Source organism: Micropterus salmoides, unplaced genomic scaffold (genome assembly GCF_014851395.1).
Source record: "Micropterus salmoides isolate LMB-PRFRI ecotype aquatic unplaced genomic scaffold, ASM1485139v1 Ms_hic_scaffold_16, whole genome shotgun sequence".
Taxonomy (NCBI): Eukaryota; Metazoa; Chordata; class Actinopteri; order Centrarchiformes; family Centrarchidae; genus Micropterus; species Micropterus salmoides.
The window spans coordinates 16,569,481-16,593,522 of record NW_024040707.1 but is presented as its reverse complement, the minus strand read 5'-3'; the positions used below and the strand labels follow the sequence as shown (position 1 = coordinate 16,593,522).

The 24,042-nt window shown below is 41.5% G+C and overlaps 1 protein-coding gene across 1 annotated transcript in view; it reads right to left on the bottom strand.

The window, feature by feature from the left end:
- The window catches only part of LOC119905437 (ERC protein 2), a 164,690-nt gene that overhangs the window by 86,323 nt on the left and 54,325 nt on the right, over positions 1-24,042 (bottom strand). Inside the window, exons 9-14 of the mRNA XM_038722471.1 lie at positions 20,198-20,335; positions 15,019-15,207; positions 10,431-10,472; positions 9,334-9,527; positions 9,018-9,023; positions 1,486-1,579 (exon numbers count right to left, since the gene is read on the bottom strand). Coding sequence (XP_038578399.1) covers positions 1,486-1,579; positions 9,018-9,023; positions 9,334-9,527; positions 10,431-10,472; positions 15,019-15,207; positions 20,198-20,335 — 663 coding nt within the window. The remainder of the gene's footprint in view (positions 1-1,485; positions 1,580-9,017; positions 9,024-9,333; positions 9,528-10,430; positions 10,473-15,018; positions 15,208-20,197; positions 20,336-24,042) is intronic.

The following is a 24,042-nucleotide window of genomic DNA, read 5'->3' as shown; positions in this document are numbered from 1 at the left end:
CACTGACTTGTATTAGAGTGAGTGGAGTCTGTCCCGGGCAGAAAACCTATGCGACATCAGTGTAATGCTTTACAGCACCAAGACAACTCTTCAACAAGCAAGCTATAAGAAGCAGCAAAGAGTATATCTGTACAATGTAAGTTCTTTGAAAGAAGATAGCTCACGATTCTCAGTATCTATATCATGGCAGAGGCTGCAAAGAGAGAAGTTTTGGAGGAAGAGAGGAAGAGAAAAAGAGAAGAGTGACGAGTAAATATCAGACCGGCTTCTGCCTGCTTGGCTTGAGCTAAAAGAGCTGAAAGGTTGAAGGACACATGCCGAGCTTGCCTTCTTTCTGTTGGACTTGTAAGTAATAACTTATTAGCTGGCTCACTTTGTCTTCTCTTGTTGTGCTTGCAGAATTGGCCACAGAGGTTAAGCCGCTAGCTATAAATCTTGATGTTCATGTTAGCAAACTTGAACCTGAACTGGAATTCTTCGATGACTTGCTAGTTTTTGATCATAACGTAATCATAACAAATGCACATGCACATCTTAGATAATGTTTAATGCTTTAATATTGAGTACAGTGGCGCATAGGTTGACTGAGAGGAAATAAACAAAAAAGAAGAAATAATAATGCAGAAATGCCAACATTTTTGCCATTACAAAGTTCAAATACCAGAAAGCCCTTTAACTGTAAAATGTAACACTCGTAGCACATCAGATTGCATTGTCTTTAATGACTAGCACCAAAAACTAAGTGCAACTGAGGCTGATGATAATGTTTTTTTCAGGTATTTGGTCATAAACCAAAGGGAAATTGAAAAGTTTACCCAATGGTTAAAAGTCAAGGTTTAACCATTCAATAGTTTTTACGATTAACTAAATTGGTGGACTAACTGACATCCATAGAGCGATGCTCTGATGAGTGATGAATGGGTGGCATCCCATTGTTTGACATTTTTAAATGCTGATTTCCATATCGGCCGGGTTTTGATATGGATCAATGACAAACTTGAACTTGAGCTCTAATCTAACACTAACACACAAGTATTATCTCAGGTCAACATATGGTAATACATTAAATTACTTAATCAAGATTCTCTCTACTGCTTGACCCAGACTCACTTCTTTATTCTTTCCATCTGAGCCATTTTGCAACTGCTCCTGACTGGCGTATGGAGCTGATTTCAGCTGAACTAAATGCCTGTCTCTTCCGTTCAGGACTTACTCTGAGATGCACTGAGGGAGGCATGGAAGACTGGAACAGGGCTCTCTCTTCTCAGAAGAGCAGAAATATACAGAGATGAAGTGAGAAGACAGGGAGCAAAATGTAGGGATATAGGAAGGTGACAAGATATTATTTTCTGAGGAACGGCTTGGATGGAGATGGACTGGATGAAGAGCTTAACTAGAGGCCAAGGAATGTACACATGTGCACACACACACACACACACACACACACACACACACACACACACACACACACACACATATTCAAACCTGCGATAAAGAGTGTGAATGTCCATCAGTCAGGGCATCTTTCCTCATCTCACCCGGGACCGTCTGCTTCTGGATGTTAGGAGACTTGATTTGCCTTCAGATGGAGAAAGATGGGTGACAACAGATAAACAGATGCTCAATAAATAAAGAAATGTAAACCAATCATTAAAACCACACAATATAACCACAGTGTATCCTGTATGTATGTAAAAATGTATGCACACATCCTATGCCCAATATACAATGGCCCCATTTCATTTAAAATACAAATATAAAAATAAATATATGACTATAGCTTTAAATCCATTGTGAAAACAAGGCATGCATTCTGCATCATACAGGTAAATGGAAAAGCTACAGTGTGCACAGTAAAGCAGAGAAGTGCTGTGTGTAGTCTAGTCTTGGTAACATGGCAGACTGGGACAAGATAAGACTTGGTGGTGAGACACTGCTGTGTAAATCTTTCACCAACAAAACACACAAACACATGCTGACAGGAGACGCAAGCACGTGCACGCACACAACCACACATTCTGAAATAGAGATATGCGCAAGAGGTAAGTCAACAGAAAAGAAGATAAAAGTGGCACAAACACACACACACACACACACACACATAAGGGAATGTGTTTTTAAAAAAACATCTATAGACACTGCCAGAAACACACACAGGGTAATAAATCTGCTGTCAGTGCATTGCTGAGGTGTTGATTACAGAGCTAAACAATGTATTAACCAACCAGGAGTGCCTTTCCCAAAAGCATCGTTGCTAACTACAGTAGCAACTTCCTTGGTTGGAACTATGCAGTTGCGACGCAACTGTTTCCCAAAACCCTAGTACGAACTATGGAGGTAACTAAGTTGGTAATTTACATGGTACGAACCATCATAAGCAACGCAGTGGTAGTTTCGACAAACGTTCGTGACCACTGTCGTTAAGTTGCATAGTACAGCAACAACTACAGCTCCTGACCTGTGGTTAGATGCTTAGTTCATGGTGAGTACATCATAGATAGCAGAAAATGCAGTCTTAGGAGGTGGATGTAATGTGTTTTAAGCAGGAAATGTTAGATAATCCTGCTGTACAAACATATTTAAGGTGAAGCTTTTTTAAATGCACTTGTAAAAGTACTGTAAAATGTATTTGTCAGGTCATGGGTAGGGTTGCATTATTTCAGTACTAAGTATCTTAGTGTAGACCATCTACAAACAGCAGGTGTTTTTCTTACAGATTACACATCTGTTCATAATAACTTCATTTAATATTAGTCACCCAGTGGTCCTACAAAGCTTAAAGGACAAAACGGAGAATGTAAAGACAAGACTTTTAATATTACCTTCATGTATACATTTCTAGGCCTATGAGGAAGATGGGTGTTCTCTAGTCTTCATTACAAACAGAAATATAAAAAGAGATACCATAAAATTCATGAAAGTACCGTAATGAATAAATCCCTGTGAGCTTTCATTGCCATTATAACAAAGATAAACAGACAACTCACGGGATTCAAATCCGTGTCTATCTGAATAGAGAACGTTCTCAAGCTCAGCCACTTGTCACACTGAGCTATTCTCAGAACTTGAGAAAGACTTGTGTTGAGATTAAACCTGTTTTACGAAATGTTTTGTAATCGCTAATAGTTCTTAATTTTTTCTTCTAAAATGTTGCTATTGCTATAAAAAAAGTTATACAGACCGGCTTCTTGTCAATTACCAAACTTACTTAGCCACAGAACTATGGTGCACACACACCTATATATATACAGAAATATGCATAGTACACAAACACTCACACTCAATACACTCACTGGTAGACACACATGAACCCACAAAACCCATGCACCATAAGATACAAACAAGCACTTATACACAATCTATATCTTCTCACAAACACTCTCAAAATAGAACCTAAACACTCTTTGAGCTCCCAGTTTGGCCTCAACATAAAAAAAAATGCATAGAAAGTGCAACAAAGCTGACAGTGACAAATTAGCGCTTAAGAGAACCCTCCAACACCGTAAACAGGCTGTGACCAAGCAGCTGCTAAAACGCGCCACATTATTATTCCATATCCACACTGATGTGTTTACTCTGGGCAAAGCCTACAAACTGCCCCCACATATGGTCAAATATTTGCTGTCACAGCCCTTAGAAAGGTGTGTGTGTGTGTGTGCGTGTGTGTGTGTGTGTCTATGTGTGTGTGTCAGCTTTTATGAGTGATGTTGGTGTGCAATTAATGTGAACTATACTTAACAAGATGATGAATAAATGTAATACACACTCACCTTGTCAACACACACACAACATAGTCCCTTTCAAAATATCTGAGGAAATATTTGTTATAATAACAGAAGACAGAGTAGGGAGGGAGTACTTTATGTCAGTATATATGTCTGATCTTACTCCCCCTGTACAAAAACTCACACACACAGTGTTGGTTTATTAGGCCTGTTGTTTCAAGTCTCTTTTTTGTTTCTTTTGTCTTTTTTTTTTTAAATCCAGGTGTTGATTTTATTCGTTTTTTTAATCATCTTTATGCGTGGGTTTTCAAAAGTGCTGCGTAATTAAAGATTATCATTCGATTCTGTTACCACTATGTATGAAGTATATGTACACGGTATATGCACATGGGCCAATATTTACACAGAGGAGGAGGAAAGGAGGATATATTCTAATCTCTGATGTCTCTATGTGTGTTTTTATAAGCTCAGAGGCATGTCCATGGAGAACAAACTTGCCATGAGGGCATATCAGCTATCACATGCAGCCGCTGCTGGCACAGGTGTATAAACCAGCAGACACGCTGGTCCCTTCTGATAGATGATATACCCTCATGAACCCATCAGTGCAAAATGAAGTAAGTGTTTTGACCAATTTGAAGGCAAATGAGGGCACGTAGAGTGTGAATAAGGAGCAGACGGGCTGGGCTGCATGTGAGTGGAAAATATGAAGGAGAATTGTGATTTGTTGATTGCCAAAATGAGTAAATTCACAGGGGGAAAATAGTATTTTATTGCTGTGGCATTTCATAGAAAGATTAAGTGAGAGGGAGAGAGACAGCACTGTGCATGAATCCAGCCATTTCCTAAACTGAGCGTAATAAGTAATCGTTCACGTTTCCTCTTGCTTCTCGACACGTCCGCCTTCCAACATAAGCAGCTCCGCATTATTTCTGGCTGTGAAAGCACAACTCTTTTTTTTGGGGGGGGGGGGGGGGATTGTTTTTTCACCTTGTATATTTGACAATTTGACATATTTCTATAATTCTTTCTTTATCTTTTCCACTCTCTTTTTCTATTATCACTTTGTTTGTCTCTCATTTCATTTTTGACTCTTAAAACTTGCTTCCATTCAGAAAGCCACTGAGTAAATTACAATAAATGAATGATCTGCTAACCTCTCCCATGCAAGGACTGCTGCTGATGTGCCCTTGAGCAAAAGCACAAAGAGTAACTGAAAGGCTCCAGTAGAGCAGCAGGAAGCTGCGGTCACAACGGGCTGCTCCCAGATCTGAATGTGGGAAACTGCTGAATATTAAGTAGGGTGTTGCTGGAAAAGCATTTGCATTCTCAGTCAAGCTTTCCTGGGTAAATAATGGTCAAAAGTAGTAATAACCCTATTTATTTAAAAATCCAGATTTTTATCTCTCCTTGATAACTCTTAATTCTTAGCCCCTCTCTTCCTCTTCTCTTTTAATAAACAGCACAGTGGAAAAGAATCCTCTGATTATAAGCATACAGGGACACACCATGGGAGTTACCACACAGTTTCGCATAATATATAGAATAAGAGGCAAATATGATCAGAATTAAATGCATTTTTTTGCAGTGCAGAAAAAGGAGAGGTACAGGAAAAGGGGAGAGAAGGAGAAAAAGAGGGGACTATTAAAGTGTAGTGCAAGGTAGTTGGGTTAACACTGGACACTGTAGATGCAGTGCTGAAAGATCCAAACAGAACAAATATGTTTATGACTGATTGATGCTTTATGGAGCTTGGACATGTCTTATCGCAATAAAAATACTGCTCCACTGTTGCCTTTATATATTTTCTCTGTGTGTGTATGACAGGGCGAAACAAAAAGGAGGTTAAAAGGGAAGAAGTGTTTAGTCTGTTTGTGTGTCCACTTGTTTAAATGTGATAAAATGCGATGTGATTAACTGTATGCAGGGCATTGCACAACACCGCCTCTTTGGTGCAGGTGCAAATTAACAGGCCATTTTCGAAGCTAAAAGGGCCATTAAAACTGGATGGACACTTGCAAATACACACAGAAATGAACACTGTTTACAAACATGTCCATGCAGAAATATAATATACAGAGACTTGGGAGGTTATGTGCTCATGGCTTGAACGCATGCAGTGTATGTATTCAAAAGAATGATGCTTTCAACTTCTGGAGTTTGATTACGGCCATAGGCATAATGCCAAAAATTATATGTGAATGTTTATGTGTGCAAATGTTTGTTTGGGAGTGTATGAATATTTGTCAGCCAACAACCACCGATTCGTAGCAGCCAACAGACCCTTGCCAATCTCCACTACCAACATGTATTCCCATCAGTCTCACGCTAGACACACACGTGCACATTTACACACACATAGATACATACGTATATATTGAAACACACACACACCTCCCTTTTCCTGAAACCCTCCCTTACATACCAAAGTGCTTACCACGTCAATAGCTGTGATATAGTCAGACTGGGAGGCTGATTTATTTCTCAAAGTTTAGCTCCCACATCACCGCAGAAACATTAAAAAGTATAGGGCTGTAGGAGCATTAAGAGGAAGACCATACAAAATAATTCCACTAGTTTACAATATATGGCCATGAAGGAAGGAGAGAAGGAAAAAGAAACAAGGCTTGATGTCCACTCAACATATAAAAAAAGTAAAGCATTTTTCCAATTCCCATGTTAGAACAACTTGCGTCACAATGTATAGCTCAAATGTCTGAAACTGCAGAGGCCTGAATGCATCTTCTTAAATATATAGACACACTCCTGATGTTTAAGGTTAATTAAAACTGGTCATGTTTCAAATAGACCATTCACTAGACATTCAATACCATGTTACCAACTGCATAAACGATGCAGGGCAAACACTCAAAGTGCTACTTGATTAAATGCATAAGGAAAAGATTAGAATACTTCAGTTTTTCCATTTTAGTCCACTATATCTGCACAAACTGCTCCAGGAGATCAGTAACCGTGGCTTTCTGGGCTCTACTTAACAAATCCAACTATTAGCATTAGTGTTAACAGCTGATACAGATGCTTTCCACAAAGCCTGTTCACAGTCTCTGATCTCTTAGCCAGATTAGTTAGGAATTACACCTACATACATAAGAGTAAATAAAACCCTAAGAATCAACTACCCGATGCTATCACTGAGGACTTACAATAGATCACTGTGAGATCTAAGCTATGAAATAGCTGTGAGTGAGTCTCCCCTACGCTGGAAGGTATTTATTACAGTGACCTGCTGGCTACATTCATCTTTGACTCCCTCTGCTGCATTGCCAACTGGATGAGAAAGTGTCTATTTCCTATGTTCTTCTCTCTCTCTCTCCTTCTAGATAGTGGTTAATAGGCCATCTGACCGTGTTCCAAAAGAAACACTCTGATTAAAAAGAAATTCATCCTCTGCCCAGACACATCTCGCACAGTCTTACACAGAAGTCCAATCAGCACACGGAGACGCTCGCCTCGTCAGCCCATGCTTGTCACATTACACATGCAATACATACAGTATGCAAAGACTCTTGTGTCTGTCTTTATGTGCAGTGTCTTTGTTAAATCGGAATTTCCACTGATACTGTGACACTACAATAACGATGATTGATGCTGTTCACTGTTCTGTACAGCAGCCATATGTACTAAAAAAATAAGTACATTAAGGATGTTCATGGGCTTATAACTTATAACTAAATATTCTATTCTTTTTCATTCTGTTCTATTTTATATATGTTAACAGTGGCAGTGTTTGACTGCAGGGGATCCTTTTCTGATAACCTGCAGCTGACATGCATGTGACCTCTGACCTAAGCGCTGACCAGAGGGGAGGGGTCAGACCGATAGGAGTAGCTGGCTGACATTAATGACACAACAGCCCCGATAAGATGGACGAGCTGAGGGGAAAGAAGCTGTTCCGAGGCTTGATCCTTAGATGCTCCGTTACCTCGACTGGCTGCGCGCACACATGCACAGAAACTGAACGCACAAATTGACACACGCATGTGCATGGGCACACTCTGGTGACAGCTGCATGTGAGCAGCAGACGCATGTAGAGGTAGAGGCATGACGCATCCACACATACATGGAAACAGAGAGTAGACTGTGTGAACAAACTCCACGGGAGCTACTGTATCCCTATTATACTAGATGCTCATGTGTTCCCACACAGTTTGAGTCAGCACACGGCTTCCATGCCAGAGTGAGAGAGTCTGTAAAATGGGCAATGAACGAGGCAGGAAACCGTGCTGGATCCAGTACATGCAGCCCGACCAGATGCATTTTAAACCATTCAGAACCATAGCTAGCGTTAACACACGTGATGGGGCCAACGTGTGTTTAAAAAAATGTTTCTTTCACAGCTTCTTCTGTGCAGTTGGCAATCCACCAACTGAGAACCCACCCACTATCAATCTATATTTACAGACGTGCCAAACAGCACACTACTAACTGTAACTGTAAAGCCGTGCAGGTACACACTGTGTACAGATTTCACACATGCACGCACACACGTGAGGTAAATAAACACGCAAACACTCATACAGTGCCTCTGCGTTGGCACTAAACAACCAATCATTTAGGTACATACACACACCATACCAATCCATAAATCAGATGATAATTGAGTAGCTCAGTGCCAGTAATAAACAGAGTAGTATAAACAGCCAGTGTCTGGGCTGGATACACCACCTCCTACTGGCATGCTGCTGGCTGCCTGCCTGGCAAATTCACACACACACAAACACACACACACACACACACACACACACACACACACACACACACACACACACACACACACATACACAGACTTGCTTTGTGCATTTAAAGTAAAACATACAGTAAATACAGAGACAAAACCACTTATTTGGTGGGTTTAACAGACACATATGTGAAAACACAGTATGATATGAGGAAAAGCAAGCATGATAGGGCTCATGATAGCAATGAATGTGAAGAAGCCATGCAAATGTCAACACAATAGAGAGGCTATACGTCCCTGGTTACGTAAATTAGAATAACATATAAAGTCTCTTGTTGTGTTATTGCTGTGACAGGAATGAGGGTGAGATTTTTTGCTGTAAATGCATTGTACATTTACTGTCCCACTGGTTTAGTCAAATCTGAGCTTCCTGGGGATCGGATGGAGCCAAAATGCCCCAGTTTCCAACTTTATACCTGGGAAAGTTTAAAATCAACCCAGCCGTCATGGCATGACGTTGAGAGTGATGGCTATGGATGGTGCTGGTGGTATTATGATGGTATGCTTAACAGGCACACTAAGAACTACTTACCCAGGTCTGCAGATGTTGATACACAGAAACAAATGACAAAACATTAAGTAATATGTTTAAGAACAACACACAGTGTGCATTTCTAAAGTGTGATTACATCAGGCAAAAAGCATGGCAGCGTGGAAGTGGTTTCAAGTGCTGGGAGGACAAAATCTAGACAGTTTACGTCTCATGGATTACTTCTTTATAAATAGAGCACTTAGGAATGACTTGAGATCTTACAAAGATCCGGTCACTTGGAAGGACACTGCTCTCTAAGGACACCCACATGGTGTCTTGTGATGGATATGAATGTCACTGAATTTTTGACCCTCACCTCTCAAGATCAGCTATTTTCTTCTCCTTGCATGATTTCTCCATCTCAGCATCCCTCAGAGCTGCCATAAGCCTCTCCACCTCCGCTTGTGACCTCCCAGATTCCTCTTTGTTGCGAGCCACTTCCTGCTCCAGAAGCCTCAGGCGATCGGTGATGTCTGGACATTTCCGGAGTGCTTCGTCCATGTTCTGGGTCTTCGGGTGAAAGACAGGACACACAGAGGGAGTGGATACATTAGGTAATAAAATAGCCACAATATACTGCATACATTATTATTAAGGCAGTATTAAAGCACATATACAGTGGCCAGTTGAGCTCTGACTCAGCTTTTCTTCTTTTTTAAGATCATTGTCAGGCTAGAATTTCTGTTTAAACTGCAATTTATCACACTTACTATAACATCCATTAGCCTTAGCTGTCCTGTCAGCAAACTGAATAACACATTCTTCTTAGGAACTCCTCATGAGCCAGTTACATGTTAGTTTTGGATCACTGGAGCAACATAAGTATTAACTGGGGTGGCAATGGAACAGTAGACGCACATGCCTTACGTGTGTGAGACCTGGATTCGATTCCCACTGTGACACATCCACCAATGTGTCCCTAAGCAAGACAACTTAACCCCTAGTTTCTCCAGAGGTGTGTGCATGTAATGTAAATGTAAATGGAGAGTAAACTTAGTAAATTAGTTACAACATGTGCACCATAATCACATCGCTGTACCTCAAAAATGGCATATATTTTGGAACTGTTTTGAGGCATCATCTAAGGATTAGCTGAAGGTACAGGTGGATCTGACAAAAGAAAAACTGAGGCTGACAAAGTGTTGCTGATGTTAATGGAGTACACCTCAGGTTGACAAGTTAGCCTAACAAAGTACACCGGAAGCTAACAAACTACAGTTGGGGCTGATGAAGTACAGCTGAGGCTGACCAAGTAAAGCTAAGGTATGGCTGTAAATGTTAAAGTTAAGCCAAGTCTGGCAACCGAATGCTGAGTGAGTCTGATATGTGCTGAAATTGTCTCTGCATGCACCCACACATATACACACACATGAAAACACAAACAAACAAGAGGCATAAAATAACAGAACTTACCGTGGGGCTTCCTGCAGGTAGCCCGTCAACTTTGGCTGGCACCTAAAAGTTAATACACAATGATATAACAGATAGAAAATAAGAATATATTATAAGAACCAAGTCCTGTTTTAAAATGTTAACACCCTCTAGGACTGAAAGATTGGATGCTGACAATTAGACAGAGTCAGATGTGAGATCGTCCTGCATGGGTAGCTTTGAAACCGAAAGGGAAAGGTAAGTCAATCCTGAATATGTGATCAGGGTCTCAATCTAGCTGGAGCAGAACCAATCTGTACCCTCATCCACTCTCATCCCTTGACCATGCCCCCCTCCCCACTTCCTTGGCTGCGTGCTTTTCTGTGGTTTGCTTCTATCAGTTGTCTCCCGAGGGCATCCGTCATATAGAGTTCAGTAATTATCATTATAAAATTACCGTCTCTCTCTGTTTGGCTGCAATTTTATGAGACCACCAAACTGTAAAAGTTAAAAGTTAAAAAAAAAAAAAAAACAGAAAGTTACACTGATTGATTCTTTGTTCTCTGAGAAAAATATCCTAGAGGAAGTTTGAAACCTAGAATTATCTTTCCCTCTACTCCCTCTTTTTCTGTGTCTTTACTTTTCTCTGTCTACTCTGTTTGTGAAGATTGTTTAACTTGTTGAAACAGCTGAGACCACTCGTTTAAACATCATCAAGTGAGCGTGCACGCGCACGCACACAAACTGAGCAATTTATTGTCAGGTCTACATAAGTCTGGGACTGTACATGTAGCTCTTCCTGTCATTAGAAAAAAAGCCCAAGGAGTGTCTGTTAACTATTAGCACTAGCCAATCTGAACAAATGCCTCTTTCCCATTATAACAAACCCACCAGATAAACCATATGCACAAGTTGGCCCCTGCTTATGGGAGATACAGCCACAGGCACAGCATATGGAGCACAACTAAATGTTTGAAAGGTTTTGCACTTTAGATACAGGCATGCATAATGAGGTGGGCTTAGCAGTAACACGTGTTAATGTTAAAATATATACACAAAATGTCAATGAGGACATTATTGGAGACTGTCTTGTGTTCTGTTCTGGCAAAATATGCACCTGTGTCATAGTATGTGTGTAAATGGATTTGAATTTGACTGACCTGTCAACAATATACAGTATGTGTCCGCATGTGACCTTAAAGAGCCCCATAAGCTTGTCACTGTATGTGTACACACACGTGCCTGTACTAAGGACTACAAGCTGTGAAAGGGGGGAACACTTGATCCTGGAAGGCAAGCAGAGCTATTGTTTATCTTGTCCTCAACCAGATTACCTCCACACCTAGCCTCATACACTTGTGCACACACATCAAACCCAATCTTAGCTAACCCAAAATGCATTAGGCCTAAGTGGACCAGGGTTTGTTATGTTCTTTCAGTGGAAAACACAGACAGGAGGAAAGCAGGGGCTGAGAGGGCGGCTGGGTCCAGCAAGAATTTGTGATATTATGACAGGAGGGGGAAGGCCAGTAAAGATACGATTACATATTTGGTGACTGAAATTATTATTATCATTCCTGGAAATGTCTCTAAAGTGTAAATATTACAAATAAGTTAAATATGTGCAGCCACCAGGATTTGCACTGGGTTATTCAACTCCTGGTCAGAGGAGCTTAGAAAAAGTTTTGACGCCTAAAGGTAATATCTGTCTCTTTAAATCTTAGATATGACAGCATTCAATGTCATTATACATATCAGTCAGAGTACAGCGGAAGTCTGATTAGTCTTATCTCCATATTATCATCAAAAAGAAACGAAGACAACAAAAAAGGTAAGAACATATGACATCCGTCTGGTTTGTAAAGACCAAACCATCTTTAAGTAGGACTCAAAAGTAAGTTGAGGTGTGGTGCTGATTTAAGCCAATCCTCTCTGAAAAGGTCACTGCCTTCCCTGAGGTTCTTTACTTTTTTTTCTCTTTGAAGAGCGAGTATTTAGTTCCACAAGTCCTTTATTAACCTCGGAATCAACAAATACTGTTTTATGGGAAGAGGATGAGGATGCAGTGAAGTCAACAGAGCTCTGAGGTCAAGATAAAAAGCTCCGCTAACAGCTTGACTGAGTCAGTAATACAAACAGCTGCAGACAGAGTGAGTTGGCCACTGTGCGTACATGACCTGATGGCAAATTTTACATCTGCCCGAGAATTGCTGCGTATCTGCGCTGTCTTTAAAAAAAAAGCTTATTTCTCCATTTTTGGAAGTGCTGGGGGATTAACATCAAATGAGGATGCTTCTCCCAAAACAAATGTAGCTCAGTATAAGTTCAACCAGGAAAACTATCTTCATGCTTCATTCAATCAGATTTTGCCATGATCAGCTAAGCCAATCATGTGATCACTATCAAACTTTAAACTCTCCCCCTGCTGTCAGCTGTCAGTGCAAATCGCTAGAGTCCTCCTCCACCCCATTCACCTTCTCCTCATCACATCCAGATCCTCAACACTTTCTTCATCCTTTCATCACCACCACCAGTGTCTAGACTCCATCATCATTTCATTTATTCATTTAGCTGACGCTTTTATCCAAAGCGACTTACAATTGCTATACATGTCACAGGTCGCACGCCTCTGGAGCAACTAGGGGTTAAGTGTCTTGCTCAGGGACATTGGTGGATGGGGGATTGAACCCGAGTCTCTCACACCAAAGGCATATTCTTATCCATTGCGCCATCACCACCCCACACCCTATACCTCTACCGCTCCATCACACCCATTCAATGATGAATTGCAATCGGCAAATGTCAAGAAATTGTTGGTGTTCACTCAGTTGAAGTCTCTCCTGATTGAATTGGTTTAATGTAACCATGTCAAAAGCATTGACTGTACATTAAGGCATGTTTGGGAGAGAAAAATTTTCAGAAAGGTTATTGCTCAGGACCCAAAGAAGCGCAGTGTCGAGTGTGACGTAAAAATACAATAACAATAACAATACAAAAGGAAAAGTAGGGTTATTTACATAGGATGTTTCATTAGCAACTTATTAGCAACTTATAATAAATGCATTCAAACTCGATAGGCACAAGAGCAAACAAACCAAAAACATGTTCAGTAGTACAGTACAAGCTAGGATTGCTTAGGTGTTTGTTTTGTTTTTAGGAATGAGACATAGGTATATAATGTGAAAGGGTGGATTTTCAGCCCTTGGCGGAAGATGACCTGAACATCTGCTATCTTGAATTCAGTTGGTAGTTTGTTCCACCTCCTTGACCGAGATGAGTAACCACAGGGCTTTCAGAGTGGCGGGAGGCAGAAGAGTGTGGTTGGGACGATTGTTTTACCATGGCTTGGAGCATTTGAGTTTTATTGGTGCGGGATTCCCGCCATCTAAAACACCTAGTGCAGCTTTTGCCGCACGTAGCATGCCGGATTTGGGAGTGTGATTTAGCAGTATCCCAGTATTTAGACCAAAACGCACGTGGCTGACAGTATCAAATTGTGTTAAACACTGACTGATGGCACTGAGGTGAATGTTTGTGTGTGTGGTAGTTTAGTTTGATCAGATTTTAATCTCAGGCACCGTGTCAGTTCACTTCTGACCCACTGAGCACAGCCACACAGCCGGTCACACTACGCTGCACTACGATGGGATCAAACACACTCGAACACATGCAGACGCTCTACAAATCTGTACAAACGCACGTCAACAGTTGTTTCTGTGCTGGCACGCATGCATAGGCGCACAAATATAAACACAAAAACATCATCTGTCTGTTTGAAGAATCTGCAAGTTTACATTACAAGTCTGATTGCTGCCGAGTACACAAAACAGTCCAATTATGGCAACACTTCTGTCAGAGTGTGAATCTGCTCGCAACAAAGAGTTATTAAGCTGCTGCCGCTTTCATGTGGTGCCGCATCAACATTCAACAAGATATCATTTCACAGGAATGAGATGTGTGTATGCTTTTTACGAGTACATAAAAAAAAAACATTCTCATAAATTCTGGCAGGGCGAGAGTCTGTCCTGGCTTGTAAGCCTGGGAGAGGAAAAAGAGAGAGAAAAAAGACAGCAAGGCCTCTGACTTGGCACCCGAACAGGGATAGAGGGATCTTTTATGTCCATAAATCACTCTCTCTTAATTCATCCCTTTATCCTGTGGGACAAAGTGCAGGCAGGCCCTTTGCTAGGGAGTTGCTAACAATATTGTGGGTGCTCACAGGGAGGTAAGAGAGTGGAATTACTATTACTTTAAATGTTAGCAGATTAAATACAGGGTACAAGTAGCATATTACAACCATGACAGAGTGGTCGTAAAAGTAAATCTTTTAATTATTTTTATACAATAAAAAATAATTATAAAGTGTCATGATGTTCGCTTGAAGTCTTCAACAGTGAGGTTTTTTGAGAAAGGTACTTCTTATTATTTGTTTTTTGATTTCTGTGAAATGAGAATTTGTGTTTGGGCACATTTTAGATCTTGGCGCAAGTGCAGCAGCATGTGATAGTCTGCGATGATGCGGATAACGATGAAATATTCCACATGCACACTGTTTCAACCACAAGCTCTATTTTGTTTTAGATATTTCAGATGAAGGTACCATAACTACATCAAAACAATCCGTACTGACCTCTCCATCAGGCCTCTGGTTCTGGGTCAGGCCAGGGTTGACAGGCTGACTCTGGGACAGCTTCTGGGGCTGCAGGACTGAAAGTTTGTCCTTTAAGTCCTTGTTCTCCTTCCTCATCTGTTCCAGCTCCTCCAGCCGAACCCTGTCCTCCCGCTCCTTCTGCTCACGCAGATTCTCAATCACTCGCTCCTGAGACAGTAACAGAACAAGGAAAAACAATGTTTGGTGAGAGGTGTGAGTAGGATATAGCAAAGAGCCTGGAGAGCTACATATCATCTGCGTCAATGCTTGGTCAGATTTAAGAATGTTGTAACATGGGTGTTGTTTTGTTTCCAGTGGGCAAAAGATTGTCAATGCTGTGTGATTACAGTTGTTTCAATCATTATTGAAAGTTGTGATCCAATCACTAGCTGAATTTACTCACCAACATCCTTTGCAAAGTGAGGCCAAAGACAAACTCATAAACGCCCTTCATAAATAATACTACCATAAATAATAGCAGGGACATGAGGAGATCAGAGCCAAGTAGAACAGAAAGAGAAGGAGGTAGGAGGCATAGGGATGGGGGACAGAGACAGATTTATAGAGAACGGATTGGACAATACTGTGGATCGCTTCCTAACACTCTACATTGCCTTATGATGAACCATGTCGGATTGTTTACATCATAATTTTCTCTATTCTCTAATCACATCGGACAGCGGGAGGACCAGGGCTTTGGGCATTGGCCTGAGACCAGGTCCACACCATGGGTGGCAGAGCAGTGTGTAGTAGGTGAGTGTTAAGATGTGTGTATGTGTGTGTGTGTGTATGTGTGTGTGTGTGTGTGTGTGTGTTTAGGTGTGGACTGAAGTGATTATCAAGGTGTTTACTCAGGTGTTTATTTAGGCACAGAGCACAGCTCAGCAATGAGACTTTACGATGTGGCATCGCCGCATGATTGGCAGCTTTAAACCTCTGGGTAATTGGACAAATACACCCACTAACTAGACCTGGCACAGTAACGCACTACATAGTGGGCTTTGGAAGAGAAGGCGAGAGAGAGAGAGAGAAAAGAGAGGGAAAGAGACCACACGGCTAATAAGTCCTGGGTGCTTTCCTCACATTATGAAATATCTCTAGGATGTTTGGGGTTTAGGGAAAGAGACCAGGATGTGATAATAAAACCTGCCTCTATGAGGCTCGAGTCTGGAGCACATGTAAAAACAACAAACACTCACACACAACATCACGGACAGGCAAACACACACACACATACTTACAACAAAGAGCAGGGCTCGGCTTGGGCACAATGCCCTAGCTTGTTAATTAGAACCACAGCACTGTGGCTAGCGACTGGCTCCAAGAGCAGGTTTGTGACAGGGTGTGTGATTAGCAACACACACACTCGCTCTTGTAAACACATTACACACACCCTGTGTTGACCACAAAGTCTGAAAAGCTCGCCAACGTTCTCCTCATCACAGCTGAATTATATGTAGGCTGCATCAGAAGTGGTTTCTGGGTAAACAGATGGGCCGAGGCAGAAAAGGGATTTACAGTTTATTGTGCCATTATGCTATTCATTTCAAAGTCTGTCGGCAACAAAAACAAATTTAGGTGATAAAAGATCATTTTAAGTGAAAACATCAATGTACTGTGTTGGTCCGTGTGTTGCAAACAGAATGAAACACACATCAGCCTTTTGTCTATTAATAGGCCGATTTCTGTGAGCACAAAGTAAACAAGTCTTGATTGAATGGATATAAAACAGTGTGGTTCAATTAACTAAAATTCAACACAATCATAATAATAGCAACCCAATGAGACAGACACGAACGCACACACACACAGAACTCAAGCACCCTGTGTCCAACTCCACTTAAGCTGCGTTCACTTTCAATTTTAGTTATTTTATTTACTTACATAGCGTCAATTCACAACAAAAGTTATCTCATTGCACTTTTCACACTGAACAGGTCTAGACCATACTCTTATACTGATAAGAAATAAACATGATCAGTGTCATTGACTAAGTGCTCATTTACAGCTGGCAGCACAGATATTATAACTTCGCACACAGCCAGTGATTCTCATTCTCTATAAATTAATTGAGGAGTAAATAATTGTGGTGCGGCATGCGTCTTCTGCTGTCCTTCCGAGAGTCAGTGGTCAGGGGTCGTCAATCAGCCATCAGTTCAGATGCCAGTAGAACGATTAAGTTTTCCTGTGTTTGCTGCTGGTCCACGATTCACTGGATTTCGACTTGCCATTACTCCTACATGGGCTGAACTGGTCTTGGGCATATTTTCCTCTTGTAATTTTGAAGTTGTTTTGGGGGTTTTCTATTAGCTCATGCACAACTTGGTTAATAGTTGTTCATAATATAATTTAATCTACTGCTTAATTCCTGATAATTTGGTTATATTTAAGAGAGGAGAGGAGACCTGGCTTGCATTCAATTATGTGTTTCTGTACATAGTCTAGGTACATATTTCCCTTGCTCATAGTTTCTTGATGTATGTTCAACGGAGAATAATCAATAATATTAAGTTTTATCTTAGATAAGAAGGGCTTTGCTAGCATTGAGGAGAAATTGCAACATGCTTGTTTAACTAAGATTTAATGTTCGCATATGTGTTTATTAAAAGGGGGGTAAGCTCTCTCAGCAGAATCCACGTCAATGTTTGGACTGATTGAAAGCTCCCTCAACAGAAGAGCCCTTTCCGCCAAATCTAACCGCATGCCTATTTGCTATGAATGGTCAATTCCTTGATGTAAGTGTTATTCCTTCTCATGTGTAGTCCTGACTAGGCATCAGATGCACCACTCAAATTTTGGCATGGGAGCTCCTTTAGAATGTTTACTATTGACCTAGTTCCTTCAGCCCCTAACACGAGTATGCACTTGGCAGGTCAGCGCACAAGTAACACAAGCTAGAGTTGTATGTGCACATTGTAACACATAAAAATGTGGCAGCCACTGGAAAACAAGCAGTGAAGCTAGACATCCACATCTGTCCTAATGGAAACTCTATAAACTCTTAAGCAACAGCCTGTGCCAACAAAATGTAAACCAGCATCCATCTTTAAGCCTGCAGTACAAGCAAACATGTAAATGGAAACCATTTTTTTGCCTGCAAAGCCAAAGCAATCATTTTTTTAGACTGAAGTACCAACAAATGTGTGCTAGCAGCAACTTTAAACATGCAACTAAGCTTAGCAAGATCCAGTCACTCTGACATTAAGCCAGTCAGTTCAAGGTAGAGTGTATACACTGCCAGACTAGGGTTTGACATCTCCATGGTCATGGTCAGTACAGTATATAACTTCAAATATTCCCTGTGTTCAAGCCTGTCTCCAATTAGAAATCCCAGGCATCCTGTAACCATGTGTGCAAATTCATAAACACATCGCTTAAAGGTACAAATTCCTGGCCACATGCTCCAAACAAATAGGAGGCAGCATTTAACCTCCTCCCAGGCTACTCTCTAAGCGATTCTGCTCCTCTGCTCTTTTCTAATCACATGTAGAGCTTATCTTTATTCACACCCTGTCTGCCTACTCAGAAACGAGGAAAATCAAGTGGTGGCAGGAGACAAAAAACTTGAGCAGCTCGTGCTGCAGTATTGATTCACAATCACTTGTGGCAGCTCTACTCCGTCATCCTCTCATGTTGGTCTGAGGGCAGACTGGACGCTACAGTGACTCACTATCACCTCTCACACCTCTCAAGTGGTATTACAAGACAGGATGGGCCGGAGCTAGCTGGTTACCACCCGAACTTCTGCAGATATCTCTGCAACACAATACATAGACGTCTTTGGGAATACAGCAAAATCAATGACGGTTCAATGGGTAAATAACCTGATGCAATTTACTGAAAACAAAACACCCCAGTGGCCAGCGAAGCCAGTCCTCTTTTAGTGTTAGTGGCGGCGAGCTAGCTCAGTAATGTTGAGGTGAGGCTTTATAGAGAACAGCTGCTCTCTCATGTTGCCAGAAAACAACAAATGCTGAATGTTTACAGCACATTCCCTCACCTTCCACCTTTGTGGAGCATGTTTGCTTAGTTCACCTTGATTTAAATGGTAGTTTTTCATCGCTGCAATTTTACACAGGATTCACGCAGTATTGTGCTCGTTGTGTTATTTTCTGAGGCTATGAATGTCGCTAAATCCAGTTAAGAAAAGCAATATATTATGCCTATATTTCCCAACATTAAAGCCAATTGATAATGTAGGAGAAACTGTGGATAGCCTGCAGAACAGAGTCAGACTTGATATTTTACTAACACCAGGACCAGGACTGCACACATCACATTAAGACTTCACATCACATTAAGACTTTACCATACATTGTGGTAGCACAGTCTCTCTCATTATGTTTACTCACAGTTGCAATTTTTTTCCCTCTATATGTGTGCGGTTCTGTTTCTATATTTCCATCCCAGTCTCATCATTTGTAACTCTATTTCTCTTCCTTGCTCTGTTCTTTCTCTTCTTCTTTCACATGTCTTGCAGAAGTACTCTGTCTCCACCCTTGAATTCCTTGACCTCTCCCTCCCTTAATTCTGAGGCCACCTCTTCCATCAGGGCTGTGCCTCTTCTGCCATTCCACTTTTCCGTCCATCTATTCCTTCCCCTTTCAAAACTTTTATCCGCCTGTTATTCTATAGATCATCCACTCCCTATGTTCAGCGCAGTTACAGACAGAGACTAATCCTCTGTCTATGTTCACCTTAGACCTAATTTCTCCTGGTGCCTCCTTCTCTCCCTTACGGTTTTCAGGAAGGACATCATCTAGTGTGGCCCAAGGTCTATAAATTTGGCCGTGTCAGAAAATTATGGCAGTGAGTCATAGCGAAGTATGTAACTTAATTAAGTTGTTTACCATATGCCAGTTTCCTGAAAGACCAGTGCCTCAATGGATAAAATATTCCAGACCATTCCAGACCAAGTGGTGGTCTAATGGTTTCGTTTTGTGAGTTTTTACTGTCTACACCTGACAAACTAATTTTAGTCATTTCATTAATAGTTTGTGCAGTTTGTCACACCATCTACCAGCAACTATTCCAATGGAGCAACATCTATCTCAGCCCCGACCCTCACTTTGAGTCTCTTATTTCATCAGTGCTGGCAGCCTGTCTTAACCTGTATTCTATTTAACAAGGCCATCCTCACCCTCCCTTCATCCCGTACCTTTTCGGACAGGGCTTCCTCCAGTGTGGCCAGGGCTGTGTCTGTGTTGCTGGAGTCCGTTTGAAGGCCCTGGACCCTTTCCCTCAACCCAGCCAGCTGTTTATCCTTATCTTTTAACTGCTCCAACAGGTTCTCAATCTGGAGAGAGAAGGACAGAGACAGAGAAAGAAAGGAGCTGAGGTTGGCAGCATACTGGTTTGAAAGAAGCAAATAACAATCTCAAAGGCTAAAAGAATCATGGGCCGATAAGATTAGACTGAGCAGTAGCATTCGTTCAATGTACCCAACTCGACTATTGTGACTGGAGACCGAAGTGCCACAAAAAGGAATAATCCCATTGACCACTGATTTATCAAGAAGATGAATCTAGACACTGAATAGTGTGCTTAGCCTGCGGTTACAACAAATTACAACAATTTCCTGTTGTAATGTCTTCCACTCTGGCCTGCCATCTCAAAGATGAGCAACAATGAAAGCCTCCACTGTACAGCTTCGGTCAATACAATTATGTCTGGATCCATGAAGAGCAAAGAAGTTAATTCCACTGCTGAGTAGAAGACTTAGTGGAGAGTGTAAACAACACAGCCACCGGATAGTGTGACAAAATCAGCTGCAGTACCAGTACAGCAGTGTTATACTTAAGAGTTAATTCAGCACATTGACTGTCTTTGCATCTGCCTTTCTGTGGCTAACCTCATGTCGCTGAAGTGGTGGTGTAATAGCCAGTTGTGGTCTTCTACATCCTTTATCTGATGAACATCCGCAAAACAGAGCCCAAACACACACAAAGACACATGCACAGGCCTACTCAGACACACAGGCGCACACACAAACACAAAATGCTCCGGGCTATACCAAACAAAACACTAGCAGATGCAGCTGGGAAAGGACACAGTGCAATGCACTGAGACTGCAGAGGTCTAAAAATGAGTTACAAAGGGACAGCACATCTGGTGACAGGACAGGGTGACTTGCTTGTGGCTTATAATACAAGCACACTCTACATTCATTTAAATTTGGAATTAATACCATCTTGATAAACAAGAGGTAGTTCAATTTGAAAAGTTGACGGACTCCCTGAGATTCCTGAGACCTATAGACTACACTGGCAGAGAACATCTATGTTCCTGTCTCCAACTCAGTCTACTGTTGTGGTTTTATTACAGACAGACAAAGCACCATTCATCCACTGCTGCAAAGCATTAATACCACATTTGACCCAAATGGGCCTTTCTCAGATCAGGGATTGTGTTATACAAAAGAAAGGCACATGCACTGAAAAGAATTCATTATTTAATGAACATGAGAATCCAATAAAAACAAGAAAAGTACTTCAGGCCATCAAGAGACTACATTTGAACTAAAATGGTGACAGGGTAAAAAACATCCAGTGGGGAGAATAAGTTGCATTCCAGTCATGGGTACATAGATAGATAATGTCCAAAGTTCCACAGCTATTTTACAAATGAATCCAATTAGACTGTAGACTTTGGTGTTCTCCGCTCCCTGGAGGGCAAGAGCGAGGGTTTGAAGGAACCATCTTGGTTTTGGCAATGGAGGGAAAGTGGCAGGAGGGGGTGGGAAAAAGCAGCCAGGACCCTTCGGCAGATCTTGATAGGTTAATGACAGTCATTACACAACCAAGCTAAAGGCTTGGGTAGGTCAGTCCACAAGCGATAGGGACATTAAACCCTTCAGGGAATGATGGGAAAGCTTCACACTACCAAAGTCAGATAAAATTCCCAGCAATTCATGATTGCCATGGGTGTGTTAGATGGGATTTTAGGGCGGACACTGTGAGAGAAAAGGACTGAGAGAGGCGAGGTAATTATGGGTTTCCTAATTTATTCTTTTATGTTTTGCTCATTTTAAGTCTGTGGGCTGAAGTACTTTTAAATTCAATTCTAAGGGGCTTTATTGGCATGGGAAACAGACATTTGCATTGCCAAGTCAAGCATGCAACACAAAAATAAAAATAGAAAATCGAAAAAATGCAAACACAAATAAAGGTTTGTTTAATAATTATTTTTACTTATTTTTCAAGGGACAAAGACACTTTAACATTCACAATCTCAACATCATGAAGCACCGGTGAACCCTCCCGACAGATTATACGAGACTGATGCCCCAACATGCTTATCTCCACATGATGTAAACAGAGGAGGAAGTACAAACAAACCAAGTATCTGGCTTTTGCCTCTAGTTGTAGCAGCTCAGTAGCTTTGACATACCTTGTTCTCCTAAATATGCACGGAAACATATACATACGCAGTCATGCACACCGTAGCTCCCTGTCCCTGTGGGCACCACAGAGCCTTATTTCAGGTCAAATTGAGCATGTTGCCCCTGGTCTTAGATAAATGATTACATTCTTCACCAGGCCTATGTTTGCTTTGGCCTGGTCGCAGAAAAACAACAACCCCTCGATGAAATATTTAACCTCGTCGCTCTGCCTTCTGTGAAATTGTGCAGAAAAACGTTCGACACAACTCAAACGGGGTATCGGCGAATGGGAACAAGTCACGTGAGTCATGGATATGGGAAAGAGGGCAAGGAATTCTGTCATAATTCTCAAAGTCAAAACATACCCGCTGAAGAGAAATGCCTTTTGTGGACAGGCGAGGCGCGGGGCAGCCGTATGCCTTTCTGGGAGAGAGGGGGGCCTCCTTTCCAGTAGCTTGATTGTTATAATGAGAACAGCAGTCATTCATTTTATCTTTCAGTGTACGAAGGTTCCTCGAACTATACTCCCGCATCTCTCTCTTTCTTTCGCTCTCTCTTACACACACACACACACACACACACACAGGCTTTTATCATTAAACCACTGTGCATATGTCATCCCACTCTCAAACCGCACACACCTCCTGCTGAAGGAGACCACCTACAATAGGCAGCTACCATGACTCTATGGGCCAAGCACTGCGGTGTGGACTGTCTGTCTCAGTGAGTGTATCCTCCTGGGAAACCGTGACATCTGTCTCAGTCATCTCCCACACATGGCTCCCCAGTGTTTACGGCCGTACTATTTTGACTCCGATAACTTTATCAACGAGCTGATAGGACAAAACCAGGTTCTCCTTAAGAGAGGGAGTGTTGATGCATGGTTACCTTTCACTGACCTTGACTTTGCACATGCTATCGACAGTTGCAGCTCCAAAATACAGCTGAACAGTAATGTACTTCAAAACATTGGGGGGGGGCGGTTCTGCAGTACTTCAACATGAATCATACACTGTACATGTAATATTATGGGAACAATGATGGTTTACAAATGAACTATTATAGCTGGTGATGCTGGCTACAGTCAAGTTCTTTATGACGTACCAGCTAGCTGGTGAAACTAGTACGTTAAGTGGGCCGGGAACAAAATATGATGAAATTTGGCATTTATTAATTCTCAAATGAATAAAATATATAAAGCGAGGGGAGAATTCGAAGTCTAGCTGACAACAAAACAATTTTAATTCTGTTTAGTGAGCTCTGAAACCCATTGGCCTTGATGTGGCATTGCGTTTGCAGTCTGTGGAGTATGATTATGATTAGGACAAGCCGAGTTCTAATGCAATGGGAGAGAAGTTAGTTTATACAGTATCAGGCCCTGTGTGTCTCTGGCGAAAAAAAAAAATCGTGATCTAAAAGCAGCTTGTTCCGGAGCAGAACCACAAACCCGTTCGACCCGTCTGTCTTCCATCCAAACTAAGAACTAGAACTCCGTGGCCTCCAGAGGAATTATTTCCGCAGAACACAAAGGAGACCAGCGTGGAGCGTGACCGCCATAAAAATACAATCATTTGTATTTTTAAAACTCTTTTGGACCAATAAAAACACCAAACAATAATTGG